This window comes from Dermacentor variabilis, chromosome 9 (assembly GCF_050947875.1).
Source record: "Dermacentor variabilis isolate Ectoservices chromosome 9, ASM5094787v1, whole genome shotgun sequence".
In the NCBI taxonomy this organism is placed as follows: domain Eukaryota; kingdom Metazoa; phylum Arthropoda; class Arachnida; order Ixodida; family Ixodidae; genus Dermacentor; species Dermacentor variabilis.
The window spans coordinates 23,863,166-23,887,210 of NC_134576.1; the positions used below are offsets into that span (position 1 = coordinate 23,863,166).

The following is a 24,045-nucleotide window of genomic DNA, read 5'->3' on the forward strand; positions in this document are numbered from 1 at the left end:
TTATCAACTCAGTAATTAAGCCATCGGTTACAGAATATACAATGCCAGACTTGAAAATCTTAGCAATATCTATGGAATCCTTAGTCTCGTCGTTTAACTCATACTTCTGTACGATTGGCCAAGCAATATCTAATAACGTACCTCTTGTTTCAGCCATTACTTACCCAGAAAGGTCGACAAACTCATTTGGTTTTGTGGACATTACAACGGAGGAGATAGTGTCTGTAGTTAACGGCATGTCATTCAAACATTCTACTGGTCACGATGGAATATCCACAGTGGCCTTAAAGCATTGCATTGATATATTGTGCATGCCATTAGAAAAAATATTCAATCTCTCTTTCTATACTGCTACATATCCAGATTTACTAAAGATCGCTAAGGTTATTCCAATTTACAAAAATGGGGACCATAACTTATTAGAAAACTACCGTCCTATATCCGTCTTAAGTTGCTTAAACACCGTCTTTGAAAAACTTATCGTCCAACGAATCACTTCATTTCTTGAAAGTGAATCCATTTTATCTTATTGCCAGCACGGTTTTCGAGCTAAACGATCGACAAGCACAGCGGTATTAGCTCTGTCTGACTACATAAATTCTAACTTGAACAACAACAAAAGTGTCCTAGGCATATTTCTAGATGTGAGGAAAGCGTTTGACACTGTGGATCATGACATACTACTAAATAAGTTAGAATGCTATGGTTTCCGAGGTCTAACTCTTCAATTTTTCCGCAGCTATCTCAATAACAGAAAACAACTAGTTTCCATTGCAGATACCAAATCCGACGTTTCTGGCATTGTTACAGGGGTCCCACAAGGGTCAGTACTAGGACCAATATTTTTTTCTTTATTTGTAAAACGATCTTCCTGATACATTAGAAAACTTTTTGCTGTGATGTATGCAGACGACACTGTTCTACTTTGTGCGCTAGACTCCTTGGACAAAACATTTCAAGTGGCTAATAATGAACTTCGGAGTGTTAACCAGTGGTTCGCGTCAAATAAGCTAACTCTGAATATCAAGAAAACTAAATATATTCTCTTTACTTCTTCGTGGAAAGCACCACTAAAAGACTGTCATTCGCTTTCTCTCAACCATAATATCCTTGAGCGGGTGAGTTCAATTCTATATTTGGGTGTCACACTAGACGAGCATCTTCATTGGAAGCCTCACATTGCATTGCTGTGTAAAAAGTTGAGCAAGGCTTGTTTTATGCTGTATAAATGCCGTTATTACTTCGACACTGCCACTCTGAGAACAATTTACTTTAGCATATTCCTTAGCCATCTATCCTACTGTATTGCATCTTGGGGTAATACGTACGTTTCATACGTTGAACCTATCATACTTCTTCAAAAAAGGGCCTTGCGATTTATGACTTTTTCGGACTACAATGCTAAATCAATGCCGCTGTTTCAAAGTTTAAATATACTGCCTTTTAATTTATTACTGAACCTTAAAACTATATTGCATGCTCATAACAGCATAATCACTAACTGTCCTTTGAGCGTATCACATTTTTTACATTCCAGAAGCAATACACGCAGCGCACTTAAGGGAAATTTTCTATTGCCAAAAATGCATAATGTATACGGAAGGCGAAGGTTAAGCAACACTGGAGCACTCCTATGGAACAGCTTACCAACAGAAGTGAAACAAGCTAAATGTTTTTCACGTTCAGTGAAAACCCATTATCACTCACTACTATTACCTGCATAGTTTTCATCTGGATTGTGTACACATGTTTACCCTTTTCGCTTGCAGTGTATAATTTACTAAATACAAATTCCTTTCTGTCAGTTTCTCGCAGCTAATACACGTACCCTGCCTTGTGTTCTAATTGAATGTTTATGTATATATGACTTACTTATACTTCTTCGTATTGATGTTAAGATTGTGAATTAATAACTAGCATGATCCCAACTAGCCTTGAGCTAGGGATCCAGATGTCCTGTACAACATTTCCTGTGTACTTTCCATTTTGAATAAACTTCAAACTTCAATTTCAATTTCAAAGCTAATACCGGCAGACGGAGGCCTCAACTGAGCAGCTGTGAGAATAATAAAAGCGAGAACCGTGGTGAACTTATAAGTTTTACTGCGATAGCAATTACATGTAAATCCAGGCGCATTTCCGACGTCGCCATCCGCGTTGCCGTGAGGTTCCGTATACAAATATCATCATCATCATCATCATCATCATCATCATCATCATCATCAGCCTAGTTGCGCCCAGTGCAGGGCAAAGGCCTCTCCCATACTTCTCCAACTACCCCGGTCATGTACTAATTGTGGCCATGTTGTCCCTGCAAACGGCATAATGTCATCCGCCCACCTAACTTTCTGCCGCCCCCTGCTACGCATCCCTTCCCTTGGAATCCAGTCCGTAACCCTTAGTGACCATCGGTTATCTTCCCTCCTCATTACATGTCCGGCCCATGCCCATTTCTTTTTCTTGATTTCAACTAAGATGTCGTTTACCCGCGTTTGTTGCCTCACCCAATCTGCTCTTTTCTTGTCCCTTAACGTCACACCCATCATTCTTCTTTCCATAGCTCGTTGCGTCGTCCTCAATTTCAGCAGAACCCTTTTCGTAAGCCTCCAGGTTTCTGCCCCATATGTGAGTACTGGTAACACACAGCTGTTATACACTTTCCTCTTGAGGGATAGTGGCAACCTGCTGTTCATGATTTGAGAATGCCTGCCAAACGCACCCCAGCCCATTCTTATTCTTCTGGTTATTTCAGTCTCATGATTCGGATCCGTGGTCACTACCTGCCCAAAGTAGATGTATTCCCTTACCACTTCCAGTGCTTCGCTACCTATCGCAAACTGCTGTTCTCTTCCGAGACTGTTAAACAATACTTTAGTTTTCTGCAGATTAATTTTCAGACCCACCCTTCTGCTTTGCCTCTCCAGGTCAGTGAGCATGCATTGCAATTGGTCTCCTGAGTTACAAAGCAAGGCAATATCATCAGCGAATCGCAAGTTGCTAAGGTATGCTCCATCAACTTTTATCCCCAATTCCTCCCAATCCAGGCCTCTGAATACCTCCTGTAAACATGCTGTGAATAGCATTGGATATATCGTACCTCCCTGTCTGACGCCATTCTTTATAGGGATTTTGTTGCTTTCTTTGTGGAGGACTACGGTGGCTGTGGAGCCGCTATAGATATCTTCCAGAATCTGTACATATGGCTCATCTACACCCTGATTCCGTAATGCCTCCATGACTGCTGAGGTATCGACTGAATCAAACGCTTTCTCGTAATCAATGAAAGCTATATATAAGGGTTGGTTATATTCGGCACATTTCTCTATCACTTGACTGATAGTGTGAATATGGTCTATTGTTGAGTAGCCTTTACGGAATCCTGCCTGGTCCTTTGGTTGACAGAAGTCTAAGGTGTTCCTGATTCTATTTGCGATTACCTTAGTAATTACTTTGTAGGCAACGGACAGTAAGCTGATCGGTCTATAATTTTTCAAGTCTTTGGCGTCCCCTTTCTGATGGATTAGGATTATGTTAGCGTTCTTCCAAGATTCCGGTACGCTCGAGGTTATGAGGCATTGCGTATACAGGGTGGCCAGTTTCTCTAGAACAATCTGACCACCATCCTTCAACAAATCTGCTGTTACCTGATCCTCCCCAGCTGCCTTCCCCCTTTGCATAGCTCCTAAGGCTTTCTTCTGGCGTTACCTGTAGGATTTCGAATTCCTCTAGGCTATTCTCTCTTCCACTATCGTCGTGGGTGCCACTGGCACTGCATAAATCTCTATAGAACTCCTCAGCCACTTGAACTATCTCATCCATATTAGTAACGATATTGCCGGCTTTGTCTCTTAACGCACACATCTGATTCTTTCCTATTCCTAGTTTCTTCTTCACTGTTTTTAGGCTTCCTCCGTTCCTGAGAGCCTGTTCAATTCTATCCATATTATAGTTCCTGATGTCCGCTGTCTTACGCTTGTTGATTAACTTTGAAAGTTCTGCCAGTTCTATTCTAGCTGTAGGGTTAGAGGCTTTCATACATTGGCGTTTCTTGATCAGATCTTTCGTCTCTTGCGATAGCTTACTGGTTCCCTGTCTAACGGCGTTACCACCGACTTCTATTGCGCACTCCTTAATGATGCCCATGAGATAGTCGTTCATTGCTTCAACACTAAGTTCGTCTTCCTGAGTTAAAGCCGAATACCTGTTCTGTAGCTTGATCCGGAATTCCTCTAGTTTCCCTCTTACCGCTAACTCATTGATTGGCTTCTTGTGTACCAGTTTCTTCCGTTCCCTCCTCAAGTCTAGGCTAATTCGAGTTCTTACCATCCTATGGTCACTGCAGCGTACCTTGCCGAGCACGTCTACATCTTGTATGATGCCAGGGTTCGCGCAGAGTATGAAGTCGATTTCATTTCTAGTCTCACCATTCGGGCTCCTCCACGTCCACTGTCGGCTAACCCGCTTGCGGAAAAAGGTGTTCATTATCCGCATATTATTTTGTTCTGCAAACTCTACTAATAATTCTCCTCTGCTATTCCTAGAGCCTATGCCATATTCTCCCACTGACTTGTCTCCAGCCTGCTTCTTGCCTACCCTGGCATTGAAGTCGCCCATCAGTATAGTGTCTTTTGTTTTGACTTTACCCGTCGCCGATTCCACGTCTTCATAAAAGCTTTCGACTTCCTGGTCGTCATGACTGCATGTAGGGGCATAGACTTGTACCACCTTCAATTTGTACCTCTTATTAAGTTTCACAACAAGACCTGCCACCCTGTCGTTAATGCTATAGAATTCCTGTATGTTACCTGTATGTTAACACAGTACATGCCCGCTTTTTAGCACTGTATATGCTTCTTTTGTCCTCCTAACCTCACTGAGCCCTATTATATCCCATTTAGTACCCTCTAATTCCTCCAATAACACTGCTAGACTCGCCTCACTAGATAGCGTTCTAACGTTAAACGTTGCCAGGTTCAGATTCCAATGGAGTATCTAAGGGTGACAAATCTAAGGGTGACAAAATCGTCCCCGCGCACCGTATGCTGTATGTACGAGTGAAAACGTGCGAGGGTGAGCAGGCAATTGGGGCTCAGTCTCGCGCACGCAATGGCGTAAAGCGGAGAGGAAGTGCGCCGCCTTCTGTCGCGCGCTAGGCTTCGAGGGAGGATAGGGAGAGCGGGCGCGTTCTACTCCGGGCGGCCCAGGTGGTCGCGCGCGCCCAGCCGGGCCGCTGTATGTTGAAAGCCATTTGCGACGGCTACAGAGTCGGTGCCGCATTGTGTATTCAGGGCGTACTTCGCGCTGATGCGAGAGGCTGCACGAAGGTCAATTCGCTCGCCGGTGCTACGCGTTTCCTCACTGCAGCGCTTTGACAGCGATTTGCCGTGTTCGTCGAGCGAGATGTGCTCATGTTGGACTGTGCTCGCGTGCCACCATACTTGTTAATTTAGTTGATATGATTAAGTTAACAAGTTCATACAGCCGCTAAAACTAGTATCCTTGCTCCTTATAGCTGTCCACTAATTCGCTATCGCAATCGATAGTTCGCATTCTGGGCGAAATTGCGATAATTTTATAACAACCAGCTACTTACACTTAGTACGCGCGCAAATTCTCACTTCACCGCAGTACACTTTATGCTTCACCGTGTTAAGCAAATGCATTGCAATGAAGTCACAAGAAACTACCGTTTTGTTTTTCCATAACCTTTAAGAATCACAGCAAGCATTATAACGAAAGAAAGCTGAGCTAGTTGTTAAGGATTCATTATGCAAAAAAGACGTGAGGCGTGCAGACAGGACACATCGGGTAGAGAAGCGGACAACATTTCATAGTCAGTAATCAGTCAGTCAGACGACAGCTGATAGTCGGCGTTCGTGTTGTCCACTTCTCTACCCTTGTGACCTGTCTGGACGCCTCACGTCTTTTTTGCATAAGCAAGCATTACGGTTTATTAGTTTCCCTTTGGTCTACGTTTATTCTAATAAGAGACAAGTTCTTGTTGGCCACGCCCTTTCTGTGGATGATAACGTACCGTCTTGCTCCTCACGCGAATAGAAACCTTGCGACTGGGAGCAGCAGTGCTTCATGTTTGAAGAATGGTTTGAAGGCCTATAGACGAGGCAACCTAAAGTTTGCCCGCGCGGCACCAGCGCCGAATGCTCCCCTAGCGGACCGATGGAAGTTTCGAGGGCCGTCACTGCGCTAGCACGCGCCCGTGTTCAGTACGGCAAGTGCGCTCGTGCGCGTGGTTTTTTCGATGCCGAGTGCGACCTCATCAGCCAGGAAAGGTGGCACGCAATACTGATGTGTTGTTGATTGCCACAGCAGCCTCGAAAACACGAAAGATCGTGCGCCGCCCGTGAAGTTCTACAGATTTCCGGGGAAGTGGTACGAGAAGGACAGACGACAAGCATGGATAACTGCAGTGCGCCGAGTGAAGTAAGTCTCATACTTTCGCATTCACGTGTAATATCTTGAAAGCGGAATAGTCATATGCCTGGTTTTAGTGCACGGCCGTTTGTTTAGTCGTGTCGCGTTGTTGAATTGTGGTGGCATCCGCCGTTTGTTAGCGGTAAATGCATGCGTGTTGCGCCGCTAAGCTCTACGACGCGTGCTCGATTCCCAGGAACGGCGGCCGCATTTCGATAGGGGCAAAATGCAAGAACAGCCTTGTTACCGTGTGCTTTGATTTTCGTGCACGTTAATGAACCCCCAGAGGTTAAAATTATTCCTGAGACTCCCCATTACAGCGGGCCTCATAATGATTTCGTGGTTTTGGCATGGTTTTGGCACTTAGGACCCCCGAATTTATTTGATTGCACTGTGCCTTCCCTCGCGATCGGCATGGACGAGCTCAAGAGAATTATTTCCCTTTTCCAAACGCTGCAACTTAAATTACTAGTTGTGCAGGTAACGAAAGGGGCCGCGCGCTACTTTTGTGTGGTAGCAGACCGTATTTAATGCAAGCCGCGGTCGTCGCGTGCGTCGGGAAGCGGCAGATCGGAAAGCAGCCGCTCGAGACGTGCGCGTTATGTTTGTTGTTTGCCCATGCTTTCTAAGTATATAAGTGTGCAAGTATCATAACTTGTAGTGGTACCACTCTTGTAGTATAATATATGCACACAATCACAGGAACGTTACCTTTGCAAACATATTATTGGGAGTAATTTAATCCCCACAACAAATAGGCACACATACTGTTTCATTTATATGCGATGCAGAGGGAAGCGGCGCCAAACAGACCAATGGCAATCACAACAGTCTTCTCAGCAGTCAGCGCCACCGGGACATGTGCTTTCGTACTGCAGTGACACAGCTCTTGAGCAGCAGCAAGACACGTGTGAAACAGACTCCCGAACATGCCTTTGTGAAGTGACGGAACCGTCAAGAAGCAGCCCAATGGATCTGCAGTCATCGAGTAGTATGACAACAGAAGTTCCTGCTGCCAGTGTGACTTATGTTGTAATTGAAATAAAAGTGGCTAAATTTCTGAACATGGTGCGTACATCTAACACGACGTCGTATACGATCTTGTCGGACACCTGTGACACGCACTTGGCTTTCACTCTCACATCACCGTCCACAATTTGTTCAACGCCGTACACGTTCGGAAGCAGACGCTCCCCTATCGTGAGGTTGCCGCCACGAAAAAAAAAGCTGTCGGCGTCGGCAACCTTCTTGAAACCACACGGCAATCTTTGCATCGTTGTTGCGCAAGCAGGCGATCTGCCGCCGTCGAAAGCGGAGCGCCGTGAGAACGAGCAGCGAAGAAAAGCGCGGACGGCACAATGTAAACAAAGTGGAGACTGCGCTACGACGCGACCGCGCTGCTTGACGTTTCCACATAGGGGCGCTGTCAGGAGGCGCAGTAGCGCCGCCTGGCCATGGTTTTCTCGTCTATAGACGCATATCTGCAAGTATGAGTATTTCGCATCGCATGTCTTCAGTCAATATATCTGTGCGTCGCCGAATAGTTTGGGCAAGTGTGTGCTCCGCGTAAAGTTTTCGGCGCAAGGCTTACCTGGTTTTATTTGCGGTATCGGAAATATGCACTTTTAACTGCAACAAAACTTTACTGTGGCGTCGTTATTAAGGCGAAAGCCTTAAACGCCTCTTCAAACGGTGGCCTTGAAAACTCAGCGTGCGGTACACAGGGTCATCTGAGCTCGCATCGCGCAGAGACGCGCTCGTGCCACTGCTCGCGCGTTCATCATCGTCTTCTTTTACAGCTGACTCCGATGCCGCTGATGCTGCTGAAAAAATTGAAAGTTAGTTCAGTTAATTCAGGCACTCGAACCCACAATTACTGGTGGGAGTCGAACCCTCGAGCTTATGTGGGAGTTGCACCCGCGACATCTTGTGTTAGGCGAAGTTAATTAAGGCGCAATCAATCTATTATACCGCTAATAAAAGCACTCCTACGATGTTTGGTGGGAAAAAACAATAGGAAGAACAAGACACTCGAATGTCAAGAAATTTAGGTAATTTAGTGAATGTCCCTTGAGTACGCAGGCTTTCGCCTTCAGACTCTTTGATGTATGCTAAAGTTACTGTCGATTTTCTTGTGGCCTGCACACATGGCTCCATCATTCCGCCGTCTCCTTCATTTTTGCTGTTGCCGTGTCCGCTTTCCGCATGAATGCTTTCAGCGTCGTTGAAAACGGAGCGATGCGGTTCTCGGCAGCGAAGCGCAGCGTTGTTAAAGGTGTGAGCCAGACGCTTGAGCAGCGTCACAATGCGTTTCTTGAAGCATTTCAAGTTGCTTCACGTGCCTGGGATACGCCACAATGCAAGTGATGCGCGTTTCTATCACATAATTGGGCGTGATCGCCTTCTGCTTCATCACGTTCACCGCGCCTGAACCAGCGTTGGAGTGTGTGGGTGCCGCCATGTTGGCCGAAATGGCTTGGGTCGAGAACCAATTGGCATGCAGCTCTGAACCCCTAAGGCCGCAGTGCATGGTGGGAGCATTCAGGGGATATGATTTTCTTATACATGGCGGTGCTGGTGCCGTGAAAGTAGACAGCCTGAAAAGGAGGGCAGTGCCGGCGTTGGAAATTGGCCCTCTTCTTCTTGCTTATATCAGTTTCAGTGGCTGTTAGAAAATTGCGGCGGTGTACAACCGAAGGGTCAAAATGCTTGCCACTAAAACGGATGCTCAGGGAAGAAAAGTTCGCGAACCGACGTCGTGTACGTGCCGAGAGAGCTCGACAACGTTAGGCGGCCACATAAAAGTGCAACTAAATCCATTTTCTCCCGCAGCTTCGAGTAGCCACTGCCAGAGCGATCGGTGGGTAGCCATATTCTATTCATTTGAGAATGGGCAGTCTCCGGCCACTCCGAAAAAAATACCGTTTTGTTCGGAATAATGATGTTTCTTTAATACGTAAACGTCACTTTGATGTAGTGAGTTCTCACGGTCTTGAGACGTCGCGTTACAGACAGGCAGTTGATGTTCGCCTCGATGTCGGTTAGGGAAACTTGGATGTGTTGTAGCTGTCGCGAAGTAACATTGCCGTAGGCAAGACTGTGACGCTGTTTGCAGGAGGTTAAATGTTTATTAAGATATAATCTGCATGCGATAGGATGAATACTACTTATACAGACATCAGACTATGAGTCAAAAGTTGAAATGATGTTACAATTTTGATCTGCTTTCTCTTAACCGAATCTGTACCGAATCCCTCTCCAACTGCCCTGCACGTACTAAATGCATCCCCAACATCCCCCTCTCCCTATCTTCGTCCAATCACAATGCGGTACACGCAATGTGCACACAAAGGGGCTCCAGGGCGACACAACATGAAGTTCCAATGCGTTAAGGATGTTGCCACAAATCCATTGCAAACAGTGCAACGGGTCTCTTCTCAAAGCCTCGCAAGACACATTTCCCCACAGTAAACCCTTCCACGCCCATTTGGGACATTTCGTCCTTTCGCGCAATGTCTCAGCATGGTGCGGTTCAGAGGCGAGGGTTTGGCTTCAAAGCCACGGCACTGCTTCTGCAAACTGCATGGCGGAAGCGCCGATTTACCATTAGCCCGATTACGCGCTGTCCATAAACCAAGGCTTCCCCATCACGCCACAGCTATAACCCTCCGCCGCCGTCTTGGTGTCAAATCAAGCATGTCTTTTGACCACACCGCATGACCCTTACCTGTAGCCACCCGCACAAACAAGGGTGAACTTCACTCCTCCTCACCAAGAATGTCACGGGGATACTTGCCAGCGTGATCTTTGACACACACTACCCGCAAACACCATACAACAAACCACGAAGTGTGCTTGCAGTTCATGAAGGAAGGGCACAAATCTGCTATCAGGTCCACCATGTACATGCGGCGAAAAGGACAAAGATAACTTAGTTGTCGGCCTTGAGGCTTCTGGACCGCAGCAAACACACGAAGACTGGAAATGGACACGTGCGTACTAACCCACACACACACATACACAGCCCTACACACACAAAATCTCAGCATAATCACATAGACCGCGCGCATCCCGTATCAGGTGTTGCTGACCCTAACCGTTATAAAATTCATAAGTTTGTGGCGCATATGACCAGTGCAGCAACCTCGGACTGGTAGATCCAGAGCCCATCCGAAATGCTTGCGGACTGCGGTCCGTGGCCACCTTTATTCTCGCTCCAAATAACGAGGTGCGAAGCCCCCATAGGGTCCCAACGGCCGCAAACACCACTCTCTCTGTGATTAACCACTTTGCCTATACTACCCTCCACCTTCTACTGAGGCATGAGACCGGTGTTTGTTCTATCTTTACAAGCCGCGATAGGCAAGTCCCTACCGGTAGCCCGGAGGCATCGGTTGTCAACAGAAAATAACGACCATGACCAGGAGCCACCACCAGCGGCAGTGATGCTAAGGCACTTTTTTCTCGGCAAAATGCCTTTCCTACCTCTTCATTCCGCGAGATCGCCTTGGGTATTCCACTGTCGGACAAGACAGAGAGAGAGCAAGCCCCCTTACAATATTAAGCAGCGTGATCGCGGTAACAGGTTGCAAGGCCGAGCCCAGTTCTGAGATCCGTCTTTGTTGCCGGGGCTTGAAACCTTAACATTGCGCTCCTAAGCATTTGCTTCGTTTATTCCTCAGACAAAGTCACTCATGCGCAAGTTTTAAATCTCCTTTCCTTTTGGTTTCAGACAACACCAATTGCTTTTGCATTTGGCTATTAATTTTATTTTCATGAAAAGCAACCTGTCCTGCACATTGCTTTAACTATTTGCCTCCTAGCTTCACATAGTGCGTTGTCCACTTTCTGTTCGATGCTGAAGCTCGTAGCAGGAGATATATCATCCAAAGCCATAGCTTCATTTCCAGCCACGCCAATGCACAAAACCATCGGATCCTCTTCCACCTCCTCATGGAGCTCTGGACTCCCTGCCGGCCAGTATGCGAGAGCCTTATCTGTGGTGATAAACACTTGCATGAGAGTGGCTCTATTCCGCGCTTCTTCATCAAGCTCCCTTTTTGAGCATTCCAGAAGTTCATGTGCCTCTGGCATTAACAATGCCTCTATCTCTGGTAACAGCACCTCGGTGACTGCCCACTGCGTCAGCACCTGTTGGTGGCTGCGTCCATCCTTTCTGGCTCTAGACAGTCGTGCATAAAGCAAGTCAGCGTCAACAACCTCACCAAATGCCACTTTTAGCTTAAATTTACCTGAACTCTTGCCCTTACAAACCTCGGGTACCGTCTCTGTCCTTAAGGGGATAGTGAACAAAAAATTTGTCGCCGAAATTTCAGTCTCCAGTGATAGCTATCGCACCGAGAGCAACCAAAACAACGCTCTTTCTGAGCGGAAATGAGCGAAAAGTAACTTTCTTAGTGAATATTTCTCAAATCACAGCACCTACCGGCCTGCTCCGACAGCTCCAGCAAAACCGGATATTGCGTCGCTCTTGTCCAACTCGAAGCCCATTGAGAGCGATCGTCCACCTGAGCGCGCGAAGGGCCGAGTTGACGTTTGCAGCGACACGCTTTCTTAGTTCGACCGTCCTATTCACACCGCTTAGTTGTGTGAGCTGTTCGAAAACCTCGTCTTTCATCTCGTGGTTTTGTGGATTGATATGTGGAGCAGCGGTGTCAACGCCGCAGAATGCCGAGGATCTGCTGCGTGCAAGTGTGTCGAAATAGTATTGGCGTGCTAGACATGCCGTGCCACTCTTTTCCGAAAGATGAGAAGCTGCGCAGAATGTGGACTCGAGCAGCGCAAACATCGCGCCCAACGTGAATGCCGTCGAGCTGCTCTTTTCTTTGCTCCGAACGCTTTGAGGACAGCGAATACGAGACAAGCCCGGCGTTGCTACGGAGCCTCGGGGTGCCACTGCTTCTCCCGTAAACCGCTGGCCTGTTCACGCTGTAGTTTTGCGCACAGGTGCCGTTTGACCGTAATTTGCTGTTTGTACGACGTTCTGAGCCAGATGTTTGGCCAATTCTGCCAGAATGAATCGAAATCCGCATGGTCTGCAGCGACAGCTGACGAAAAAACGAAATTCGCCGACGCGATACTGGTGGCGCCATCTCGTTCACAGCGAGTGGCCGCTGATGCCGACCACCTCAGCTACACGAGCTCCCACGACAGAGACGGCCGACCAGGCAGCGACGCAGCTGAGATGCACTCACTGAGATGCACGCCGGCATGGCTGGCGGATTGCATTGTTGTGGCTTTGGTGAAATCCAAGGCAACTGGAGCCTAGAATACAACGAATAGGACAAACCAGACGGACTCGCAGACTGTGGCTGTGAAAAAACTGTGTTTTATGTTCTTTCTCTCCTTACTTTCTACGCCTTACTTTCTTTCCTTTTCGTACTTTCAACATCTCCTGCGGCGTTGACAAACGCCTGCCCTGAATCAAAAGGGATCAGGCCCACTTACTTACTAAGGAGTGCTCGGCTGCGATGAAACAACGGGAGCGGGAGCGTTAGCTAGCGCAAATGTGCTGAGGTTTATGTTACCTGCTCACCACTTGGGTTCCTTGTTGGTAGCGATTCGCATCTGAAATCAACATTACGGGGCGCTGCGAAGCCTGGCGCGGTCTGGCTACACTGTGCAGCATGGCGGCTTTACGGAGGTCCCCGTCTGCGCTGTCCTTGGTGAAAATATTAAGTTTCTTGTTAATTCGCGCTGTTTTGTGGAGGGAGAACGTGTAGTGGACGCCGAGCACCTCATTTTAGTCGGTACCAATGGTACAGTGAGTAGTGAGGTAGAAGTGGTCGCGCGTGTGTGCAAACCTCCCGCATGACAGCGGACCCGCACGCGATTGTGGTGAGAATCACTGACGCATTCCGGGACCAATCGATCATGGAGGCACAGTGCTCGTGCACTGCTGGATTGTCGCAAAAGTGCAAGCACATCTCGGCTGTTTCTCCTGGCACATTTGATGTAGTTGTCAGTCCCTTTAATGTTTCATCTCTACATTGCGTTTCAATGCTGTTCATATTGCAAAGATTGTATAAAGTGAATTGTTCTTGTGCATGCACCGTTGTAAGCAGAAGAGATCCTATTATGTGCCAAACTGCAACTTAGCTTCACCTCGTGCTGTGGCGCTTGAGGTCACCTATCACAATACATATCCTGTTTTTTTTTGCCGACATGACTGTTCGTTTCCTATGGCTCATACGTTATTGTTTCACAAGTTGTGCACGAGCAACTGCGTGATATCAGTGGCGACTTAGGCAGAACTCATGAAACCAACTTTTCTGTGTTGTCTTTGTTTGTGCCCTTCTTAAAGGGACCCTGAAACTGGCATGCTGCATAATATAGATACCACGAGCACCACAAGCCCTGTCCGCAGGCCGATCAGACAGTCGTGTCTATTTATTGGTCTCTAAGTGATGTAGCTCCAGGCGTCCATCTCGCGTTTAGAGAGTGCCACCCGTGCCTGAACCACAAGTAGCAGTGTGACAAAAAAAAGAAACTTGAGCAGGGCCTTGCTCTTTTTCCATGCACCGTGTAGCTTCCAGCACACTAGCTCAGACGAAAGGAGAAAACAATGCATCGGTGCCATAACTACTAATTCCGCTTAGACTTCAAGCATCCAAAAATTTTTGCAGCAGGCGATGTCCTTTAGTGTTGAGTTCACTATGATCAGTCGGAGAAGTGTTTCAGTGCCCCTTTAAGTGCTTGTTAAGTGCTTTAAGTGCATGTTAGACTTTTACATGTCACTTACTTTCCATTTATTGATATGTTGACAGTAAGGACAGCTCTATATGCTCTCTGGCAGTCAATAATTATCATTCACTGATGTTAAGTCTGCACGAATGTCTCCCCATCTTGTATTACTGGCGGTATAGTTATGCTTCCCAGGACAGCCATTAGCATTGTATTCAACAAATTGGGAAGAAGCATAAATTATGGTACATATACCAGCTGGGGTCATCTGAATGAAACCATTCTTTCAGGGTACTCAACTCTGGTGGCCAAACTTTCCAAATATTCAGCGTATGCTGGTTTAACACTGTTCCATGTTACTTCTCTTGTTCTGTTTGGCAATATAAACCCTCATATGCTAAAAAGTGTAACAAAAATGGGCTCGAGTAAAATGTATGAGGCAAACACCTTGACACTCAGCACAGTGAACAAAAAAATGAGTGCGTGTGCTTTATTTTGTGAAAAAAATACAAGTAAGGCAAGGGACAACAAACAGCCATTGAAGAATAACCACAGCTCTATGCACACAGATCATAAGTGAACTGCAAATATCTTGGAATACCATAAGACGAAAACTTGAATCAGAATGCGTAGCGTAAATCAGCACTTCAATGAAGAATAGAAGCTGCAAAAGGATGTGCATTGATAAGTTACAAAAAGTGTGTTGAAGTTGAAGTCTGCAGGTTTGGCCAATGCAGACAAGTGTAGCATGTAGATCACATGGCAACCATCGTGTCCGAAAAGTATGAAACGGCTGAGTGGCATAAAAAATGCTGGAGTTTCAAACAGAAGAGCGCATGCCCTTACTCTCAAGGCCGCCACGCTTTGACGGAGCCAAGGTCACACGCACAAATGCCTCTATGCAAGACAGGCTACTTACAATGTCGCCAGCCATGGCACATGACTTCAGGTGGATCACCTAATGCCGAATATGCAAGCGTGCCACTGGAATTGGGAAGAATTTAAAAAAGAATGCGGGATACGACACTGTTCATGTGACATGGTCTCTTCGTTTTTTAGTATTGGCGAAGGCAGGGAAAGAACACTTGCCCACCCTAGTCGAGGCAGAGACAAAATGTCTGCTGGTAGTAACGCATGCCTTGTGGTAGCATGGTAACAGGACAGGTTCTTCCATTTCCCAAGATGTGGCAAATTTACTCTTATAGATGGCTTCAGGTACTCGGCTTGCAGAAAACAAGGTTGTCCAAGTGATATCGCGTGAATTAATTTGAATATCTTTGAAAAAAAGGCTTTCTAGACGGCACCTTACAGATACCAGTGTTTAATCAATATTCGCAATAGGGTCTGGTGACGGGCCCTTACGAGGCCATGCACAATTAAGTTTTCCTAACACAGAAAAAAAAGTAAACTCAGGCAACATAGCAACACATGTTAAGTTCAAGTGGGCTGCAACAATACACACGATTGTGGAGATGTAAAAAAAAGGCAAACAAAACATTAGAACAGGCTATGGTAAGGAAGTACACAATGGAAACAAGGAATATAAAAAAATTGTTGGAGGGGAATTGATGGGCCAAAAGTGAACCAGCACCACCAATTTAGGAGGGCGCTATAAAAGATTAGTTTGCAATGAAGGAAAAGACGTGCTTTCCTCACACTTCCCACTAGCTTAAATGGATTGAGGCACCAAATTTTGAGGCTATAAAAGGCATACTGTAGGCTTCCTCTGTATGCAAAGACACAACATGAAGTGTTGGACACAGCAAACGTTTAAATATATTTTAATTCGCTTCCATAAAGTGCCTAAATGCTCGTTGTCGTGATCGAAACCCATCGCTACCGCGATTGATACCGATGTCACTGTGTTGGAAGCACAACGAAAGTTTTCATGACGTCATACCACATTAGAGTGACGTGCAATGAGCGGTGACCCACAGCACCGGGCAAGCTTAGAGAGGCTCGAGTCTAGAGGGCAATGAGCCGCGTCAGTCGTAGAGGGATAATTGGAGCTGCCGCAGCTAGCGAAGACAACTGTCGGTTTGTTTCTGTTTGCCTCCACTGGTACAAAATGTGTGTGCTAGACCAGACGATGCTCAGTGTTTGTGTCACAGCTTGGTGGGCCCACGTCACCAAGCTTCCTAGACATTGACATCACAGTCCAACTCTGCGCCCACAAACCGAAACTGAAAATCGTTCGCATAAATAATGCGATATTAAATTATTTACTGAGAATATAAGAATATTCGAGTGTGTACCATGTTTCCTGGAGTAATAAGAAACGTTTGAAACAAAGAACGCGCAAGCCACAAATTTGATGTCCCAACCCCATTAACGTGTCTTATTTTGCGATGCAGAGTCTGGCTGACGTGTATCTTAGTGTATCGGTTTTAAGATGAAGCCTGAAATTCTTGGTAAATTGTTTAAGAAATAACGCAATCAATATTCAGAGGAAGATAATACTTCTGATAGGAACAACAAGCTTTTAGTTTCTAATTAGCTACGCAATTACATTACCAGAGCCAAACCACTTGATCTGTAAGAGGACAACCCAACAAAGGTCTATTTCAAATGTAAAATTGGGGAAGCGCTGGCTTCACCTCTGCTGATAAGGAACATGGCGCTTCCACTCTTTTAAGTTTTTAAAACTTCCTTGCATGGAAAGCACTAACCACTTTTACGATGCACATAATACGTTTGGGAAATGTATTGATGCAGGACTCGCAATCAATGTGTTGCTAAAATCGGTGATGAAAGGTTTGTGATGCCTGCAGCTGTTATAACAATGTCTTCAAGTAATCCTTCCATGCTCCATGGGATTCTTGTTGACAACACTTTGAATATTTTTATTCGCTGTACAGCACGCTCTACATGAACTCTTGCTGATGCTATCTTTTGTGTCCTAAGTGAATCACCCTTTGACATCTGCTTTTGTATTCTGAATGGAGGCCTGATTAACTCAATTAGGTTGTCCGCACAACTGTCATCAACAAGAAAGCCACGGTCCGCCATTATGACATGTGATATCGGGTCTGGTTGCTTGATGAGGCAGCTTTGCTCAAACAGGGCCTTGTCTGAGGTGCGGCCTCCATATCCTTGGCTTATGTGGGCACTAAGACCACTTGGTGTAACAGCCACCATATATTTAAGCGTGAAATTTTTCTTATAGAAGGGGTAGGTCTGTAATTCACATCGCAAACGGTTGGGCTGGCCAATAGCAAATATGGTGCAATCTACAATGGCACGCACGTTACTGAAGTGTTTAAAACAGACAGGCAAATGTTCAACATCTTTTTGTGGTACAGCCACAGCTATTTTTGAAATTTCACACATCAACTGCGCAGTCTCTGCAATTATGTTGCTACATCTAGTTAGAGAACAGTTAAAAAGGTGATTCAAGAATGCCGTGGAAATGTTATGCTTCAGTTTCACCAATGTCAATGCAATTGTTTTTACACATAACTGGTGCCGTCCTGAAAGTGGATGAATTTTTGTGTTGCACGTCACAAGAGCATTCAGAACATCGAACGATGACAGGCCTGTGAACGTATTTACGTTGCAACTATTTATCGTGTGCACTAACTTCTGTGGAAAAGAACCCGATGTCACTTGGACAGCCTTGCTTTCTGTAAGCCTTGTCCCTGAAGCCATTTCTAATAGGAAATTTGCCACATCTTTTTCTTCTATTGAGTACACTGCCATTAACGTCCGGGGGCCAGGTTGGCAAGCACATCGCTGTCACAAAACAAAAGCAAGAGTTATAATGTATAATAACTGACGCAAGATGCAGCTTCTTTTTGTCATTCCAATAATGCACGTCAATGTGTTAAATTCAATGTTGGAAGTAGGAAACCCAGGGTTTTTGCATCAGTTAATTTGCAACCATCACACACCACAACGCTTTTGCGAAGTAAATCCAGAAAGCACGCTGCCGGCTAGGTAAAGACAGCTACCACATCACAAATATATAGAAAAATAAATTGCCATATTTGCTATGTCCTTCTTCCTTATGGTATTTGCAAGGCTTTGGTCCATGCTGTTAGGGAATGGGAGATCGTCCTGCAATGTCAGATAGAGTTCCGTCCAAGGAACCAGTGGTTAAGCAATGTGTGCACAAGTTGCAGTTAATGTGCACCCATCAAAAACCACGTGATGGAATGCTTTTACGAAGTAAATCCAGAAAGCATGCCGCCGCCTAGGTTAAGACAGCTACCACAACACATACATATACAAAAAGAACTTACAATATTTCCTGTGTAACTTATTTGGTCCATGCTGTTGCTGTCAGGGGTTGGAAGATCGTCTTGCAATGTCAGACAGAGCTTAATCCCAAGGAACTAGATGTGAAACAATGTGTGCACAAGTTGCGGGCAGCCAATTTACCATGGTTGTCGTGCTGACAGGTGCATGGGGCAACGCCTTTGCTCCTAATGGGGAGGCAGCAGTTTCGTTGCTTGATTCATTCTGTAATGCATTAAAAGGTGTTGACTATATTTATTGCATGCTTGTCGCCATGGTGCTTGTCAATATGGGCTGCACCCAGAATTTTTTTTCTTTTTGCCCCAGAAACAAGGCCACAATATTTATAAAAAGCATTTGCAAGAAAATGAAGCACAAGTTTGAGTGTGCAGGGCGATGCAACATTGCACACGGAATGTAGCATCTGCGAAATGTAGTTGAAAGCTGCTCATAACAGAAAGTACACTGGTGCAAACACCACCACATGACCGGAGTGTTTTTGCCACTGACTTGGGGATAATTTAATAATACGGATAATACTGTTTTATGTACTAATACTGCACATATATATGGCACACGTTAGTAGACGACGGACGCGGTAAATTTTCCTCGCAACTAGCAAGCGCGTGTAAAATTGACATGTAGCTGTCGCGTAAGTGGCAAACTTCTACAACGAACGTGACAGGCTCGCCATCGGTGCGAAATACCAGTGTCATATGGGCACTCTTGAGCGCGTCGGAGATTCTGAAGTGCAAGTGGCAAATTCGTAACCAGTCGCGCTGGGAAGTGCCCGTGTGCAGTGCGCCTGTGCTGCAAGTTCATCGGCGCCACGCATGATATTTATTGCGATTTAGCATGCCACATACGTGGCACTTTTACACTGAACCCTTCCCGAACTTGCTAGTACATTATCCGTAAACATTTGAATCTCCGACGCCCGTATAAGTTGCGGGAGACGTGCTGGGCATCAGAAGACTCCCGAATTACTGCCGGGTGTAGTCATCGAGTGCAGAGGAGACTTTCGTCGGAGAAACCGCTGTGACAGGTCTCGAATCTGCGCTCGTATTTCGCGGTGCGGTAACATATGGCAGCAAATAATGCACAGCCCATTCGCCCGTCCTAACAATGTGAAACGTGTTTACATAAGGTGCTACAGCGACATGTATAATGGCCATGCACAATGGTAATATATTAGGTTTGAGTTCACAAGTTCAAAATAGTGTCTCACCTCGTAAGGATAAATTAGCCCGTGCAAAACGCTGTGAGCAAACAGTCATTGTCAGCGTCACAGCCTTGCCGATGCGGACGTTAGCAATCCACCTGGTGCTGCGGCTTCGGCCTTTAGATTCGGAGGGAAACGCGTGAAAGGAAATATCGCTGTTCTTCCATCTCGCTGACACGCACTGAGGAACACAGCAGAACTGCCTGGCCGTTCGCCTTTTCTTTGCTAGCAACTCCATTCTTCCGTCCGCGACAGAAGCCTCTACGGCACACACGGTGACTGGACCTCTGTATGGCGTTTCTCTCTACAGCCGCTAGGCGTCGCATCAATTGCTGGAGTTGCGAATACTGCAGGCTGTGCCTAAAATCAGCCTGCGATTATGCTTCTTGTTAATGCAATTTTTGAGGGCAGCTGCTGTCTTATTTCAACCATAGGCGACTGCATGCGCAAGACGCAGTGTCGAACGGAGGCGGCTGTGCGTTCAGCCAACCTAGCCGCCGCGTCGGCAATCGAACACCGTGCCCGAGGTCGCCGCCGCGGAGGAATGAGGAAAAGGGGGGGGGGGACAACATGGTAAGTTGTCACGTTGCCAACACTTACCACGTTGCTGTTCCAGACTCCCTCAGCACCGCGGAGGGGACTCCTGCGGCGGCTCGTCGTCAATTTCGCTTGACGACGCGGACGGATCGTAGGCATACGCCGTTATCGTTCGCGGTCCTTCAGTGGGCTACTCATATAAGTCGGAGTCATGATCTCTGCTCATGCTCTCACTCTCACTAGAACTTTGCATTTTGCACTGCGCAACGCGAGGAAAACAAAACTGCGCAGCCGGTCAGTTCGACCCGCGGCTGCTGACGGTAGGTGTGACGTCAGATCCGCCGGCTTGTTGTCAGGATCGCTTTGCTAGTGACGAGCTGGCCGCTCATAGAGCGTCAAAAATAAAGCCATCTGCTACATACATCCGCGTTTCTTGATCAGATATTTCGTTTCCTACGATAGCTTACTGATATTCTGTCCAACGGAGTTACCAACGACTTCTGTTGCACACTCCTTAATGATGCCCATAAGATTGCCTTTCATTGCTTCAGCACAAAGGTCCTCTTCTTCAGTTAAAGGCGAATACCTGTTCTGCAGCTTGATACCGAATTCCTCTGTTTTCCCTCTTACCGCTAACTCATTCATCGGCTTCTTATGTACCAGTTTCTTCCGTTCCCTCCTCAAGTCTAGGCTGATTCGAGTTCTTACCATCCTGTGGTCACTGCAGCCCACCTTGCCGAGCACGTCTACATCTTGTATGATGCCAGGGTTAGCGCAGAGTATAGGGTCTATTTCATTTATAGACTCGCCATTCGGGCTCCTTCACGTCCACTTTCGGCTTTCCCGCTTGCGCAAGAAGGTATTCATTATCCGCATATTATTCTGTTCTGCAAATTCTACTAATAACTCTCCCCTGTTGTTGCTTGAGCTTGTGCCATATTCCCCCACTGACTTGTCTACAGCCTGCTTCTTGCCTACCTTGGCATTGAAGTCGCCCATCAGCATAATGTATTTTGCTTTGACTTTACCCATCGCCGATTCCACGTCTTCATAGAAGCTTTCGACTTCTTGGTCATCATGACTGGATGTAGGGGCGTAGGCCTGTACGACCTTCAATTTGTACCTCTTATTAAGTTTCACAACAAGACCTGCCGCCCTCTCATTGATGCTATAGAATTCCTGTATGTTACCAGTTATACCCTTATTAATCAGAAATCCGACTCTTAGTTTTCCTCTCTCCGCTAAGCCCCGGTACAATAGGACGTGCCCGCTTTTTAGCACTGTATATGCTTCTTTGGGCCTCCTAACTTTACTGAGCCCTATTATATCCCATTTGCTGCCCTCTAAATGCTCCAATAGCACTGCTAGGCACGCCTCACTAAATAACGGTCTAGCATCAAACGTTGCCAGGTACAGATTCAAGAGGCGGCCTGTTCGCACCCAGGTATTCTTAGCACCCTCTGCTGCGGCACAGGTATGACCACGGCCGTAGTCAGTTGCTTTGCAGCCGGTGGGGAATTAGAGCCGGGGTGAGAATGCTGCAGTCATATAGGAGGTTGTGGGCAAGTACTACACCAGGGTGGACAATCCTGCTCTAGTGACGGAGTGCGTTACCGGTTCTGGCCACCGGGATCCGGCCGCACTCCAGGCCTGTTTATGCAATTCTATCAACACGCGTATTTCTTAAAAATCCGGTGGAAAATTGCGGGGGAAGGTGCAGTGGTGGCGTATAGGTTAAGTATCAGTCTCGCGTGCAAGACGACCGTTTTTTGAATCCCGGTGCTCATGGTATAAATACTGTTATAATCCCAGACCGTCCTATGATGGAACCGCCGCCGGTGCGTCGCCCCAGTTTCTCAAAAGTTCCGTATTTAAGACCCCAGGATAGCTAGATATGATATACAGCCATTGGTCATGCAGTGGAACTGCAGAAGTCTAGCCGAGAAAAAAGCTGTCCTACAACAATATGTAAGAAACATCCAACCAAACCCGATGTACTAATGCTACAAGAAATAGTAGGTGCGTCGGCCAAGATGCCCGGCTACTACGCCCTCGTCCCTAAATTCCAAAAAAAGATTGAGGCATCGAAACACCAATCAAAAATGATCTAGTACCCATAGAACAGGAGAGTAAAGGCTCGCAGGTCCAGACTATTATGATCGAGATCATTATTAACCGAACGCATAAGAATACATTCTTTCTACTCAATGTATATGGTAACCCATCCAAAAAACGGAAGCGCTTCTACTCCCTGCTCCGAAAGGCGACCGAGCTCGCCGACCTGAACCAGTTAATCGTGGGTGGGGACTTCAACGCTCCCTGCCATACCTCTGGATACAGCCACACCCCATCATCATCATCATCATCATCATCATCATCATCATCATCATCATCATCATCATCATCAGCCTGGTTACGCCCACTGCAGGGCAAAGGCCTCTCCCATACTTCTCCAACAACCCCGGTCATGTACTAATTGTGGCCATGCCATGCCTGCAAACTTCTTAATCTCAGCCGCCCACCTAACTTTCTGCCGCCCCCTGCTACGCTTCCCTTCCCTTGGGATCCAGTCCGTAACCCTTAATGACTATCGGTTATCTTCCCTCCTCATTACATGTGCTGCCCATGCCCATTTCGTTTTCTTCATTTCAACTAAGATGTCATTAACTCGCGTTTGTTCCCTCACCCAATCTGCTCTTTTCTTATCCCTTAACGTTACACCTATCATTCTTCTTTCCATAGCTCGTTGCGTCGTCCTCAATTTGAGTAGAACCCTTTTCGTAAGGCTCCAGGTTTCTGCCCCGTAGGTGAGTACTGGTAAGACACAGCTATCATATACTTTTCTCTTGAGGAATAATGGCAACCTGCTGTTCATGATCTGAGAATGCCTGCCAAACGCACCCCAGCCCATTCTTATTCTTCTGATTATTTCCGTCTCATGATCCGGATCCGCCGTCACTACCTGCCCTAAGTAGATGTATTCCCTTACGACTTCCAGTGCCTCGCTTCCTATTGTAAATTGATGTTCTCTTCCGAGACTGTTAAGCATTACTTTAGTTTTCTGCAGATTAATTTTTAAACCCACTCTTCTGCTTTGCCTCTCCAGGTCAGTGAGCATGCATTGCAGTTGGTCCCCTGAGTTACTAAGCAAGGCAATATCATCAGCGAATCGCAAGTTACTAAGGTATTCTCCATTAACTTTTACCCCCAATTCTTCCCAATCCAAGTCTGAATACCTCCTGTAAACACGCTGTGAATAGCATTGGAGATGTCGTATCTCCCTGCCTGACGCCTTTCTTTATTGGGATTTTGTTGCTTGCTTTATGGAGGACCACGGTCGCTGTGGAGCCGCTATAGATATCTTTCAGTATTTTTACATACGGCTCGTCTACACCCTGATTCCGTAATGCCTCTATGACTGCTGAGGTATCGACAGAATCAAACGCTTTCTCGTAATCAATGAAAGCTATATATAAGGGTTGGTTATATTCCGCACATTTCTCTATCACCTGATTGATAGTGTGAATATGGTCTATTGCTGAGTAGCCTTTACGGAATCCTGCCTGGCCCTTTGGTTGACAGAACTCTAAGGTGTTCCTAATTCTATTTACCATTACCTCAGTAAATACTTTGTAGGCAACGGACAGTAAGCTGATCGGTCTATAATTTTTCAAGTCTTTGGCATCCCTTTTCTTATGGATTAGGATTATGTTAGCGTTCTTTCAAGATTCCGGTACGCTCGAGGTCATAAGGCACTGCTTATACAGGGTGGCCAGTTTTTCTAGAACAATCTGCCCACCATCCTTCAACAAATCTGCTGTTACCTGATCCTCCCCAGCTGCCTTCCCCCTTTGCATAGCTCCCAAGGCTTTCTTTACTTCTTCCGGCGTTACTTGTGGGATTTCAAATTCCTG

General features: G+C 46.3%; 1 protein-coding gene across 1 annotated transcript; it reads right to left on the minus strand.

Annotated features, from left to right (window-relative positions):
* Nucleotides 1–16,860: 16,860 nt before the first annotated feature.
* LOC142558278 (uncharacterized) lies at nt 16,861–17,466 on the minus strand. Its single transcript, XM_075670431.1, has one exon. The coding sequence runs from the start codon at nt 17,464–17,466 to the stop codon at nt 16,861–16,863; it is 606 nt and encodes a 201-aa protein (XP_075526546.1).
* Between the last annotated feature and the right edge of the window lie 6,579 nt (nt 17,467–24,045).

Bases quoted from the DNA above. Each gene is read 5' to 3' on its own strand.
- LOC142558278 (XM_075670431.1), bottom strand. From the start codon at position 17,466: ATGTGTGAAATTTCAAAAATAGCTGTGGCTGTACCACAAAAAGATGTT.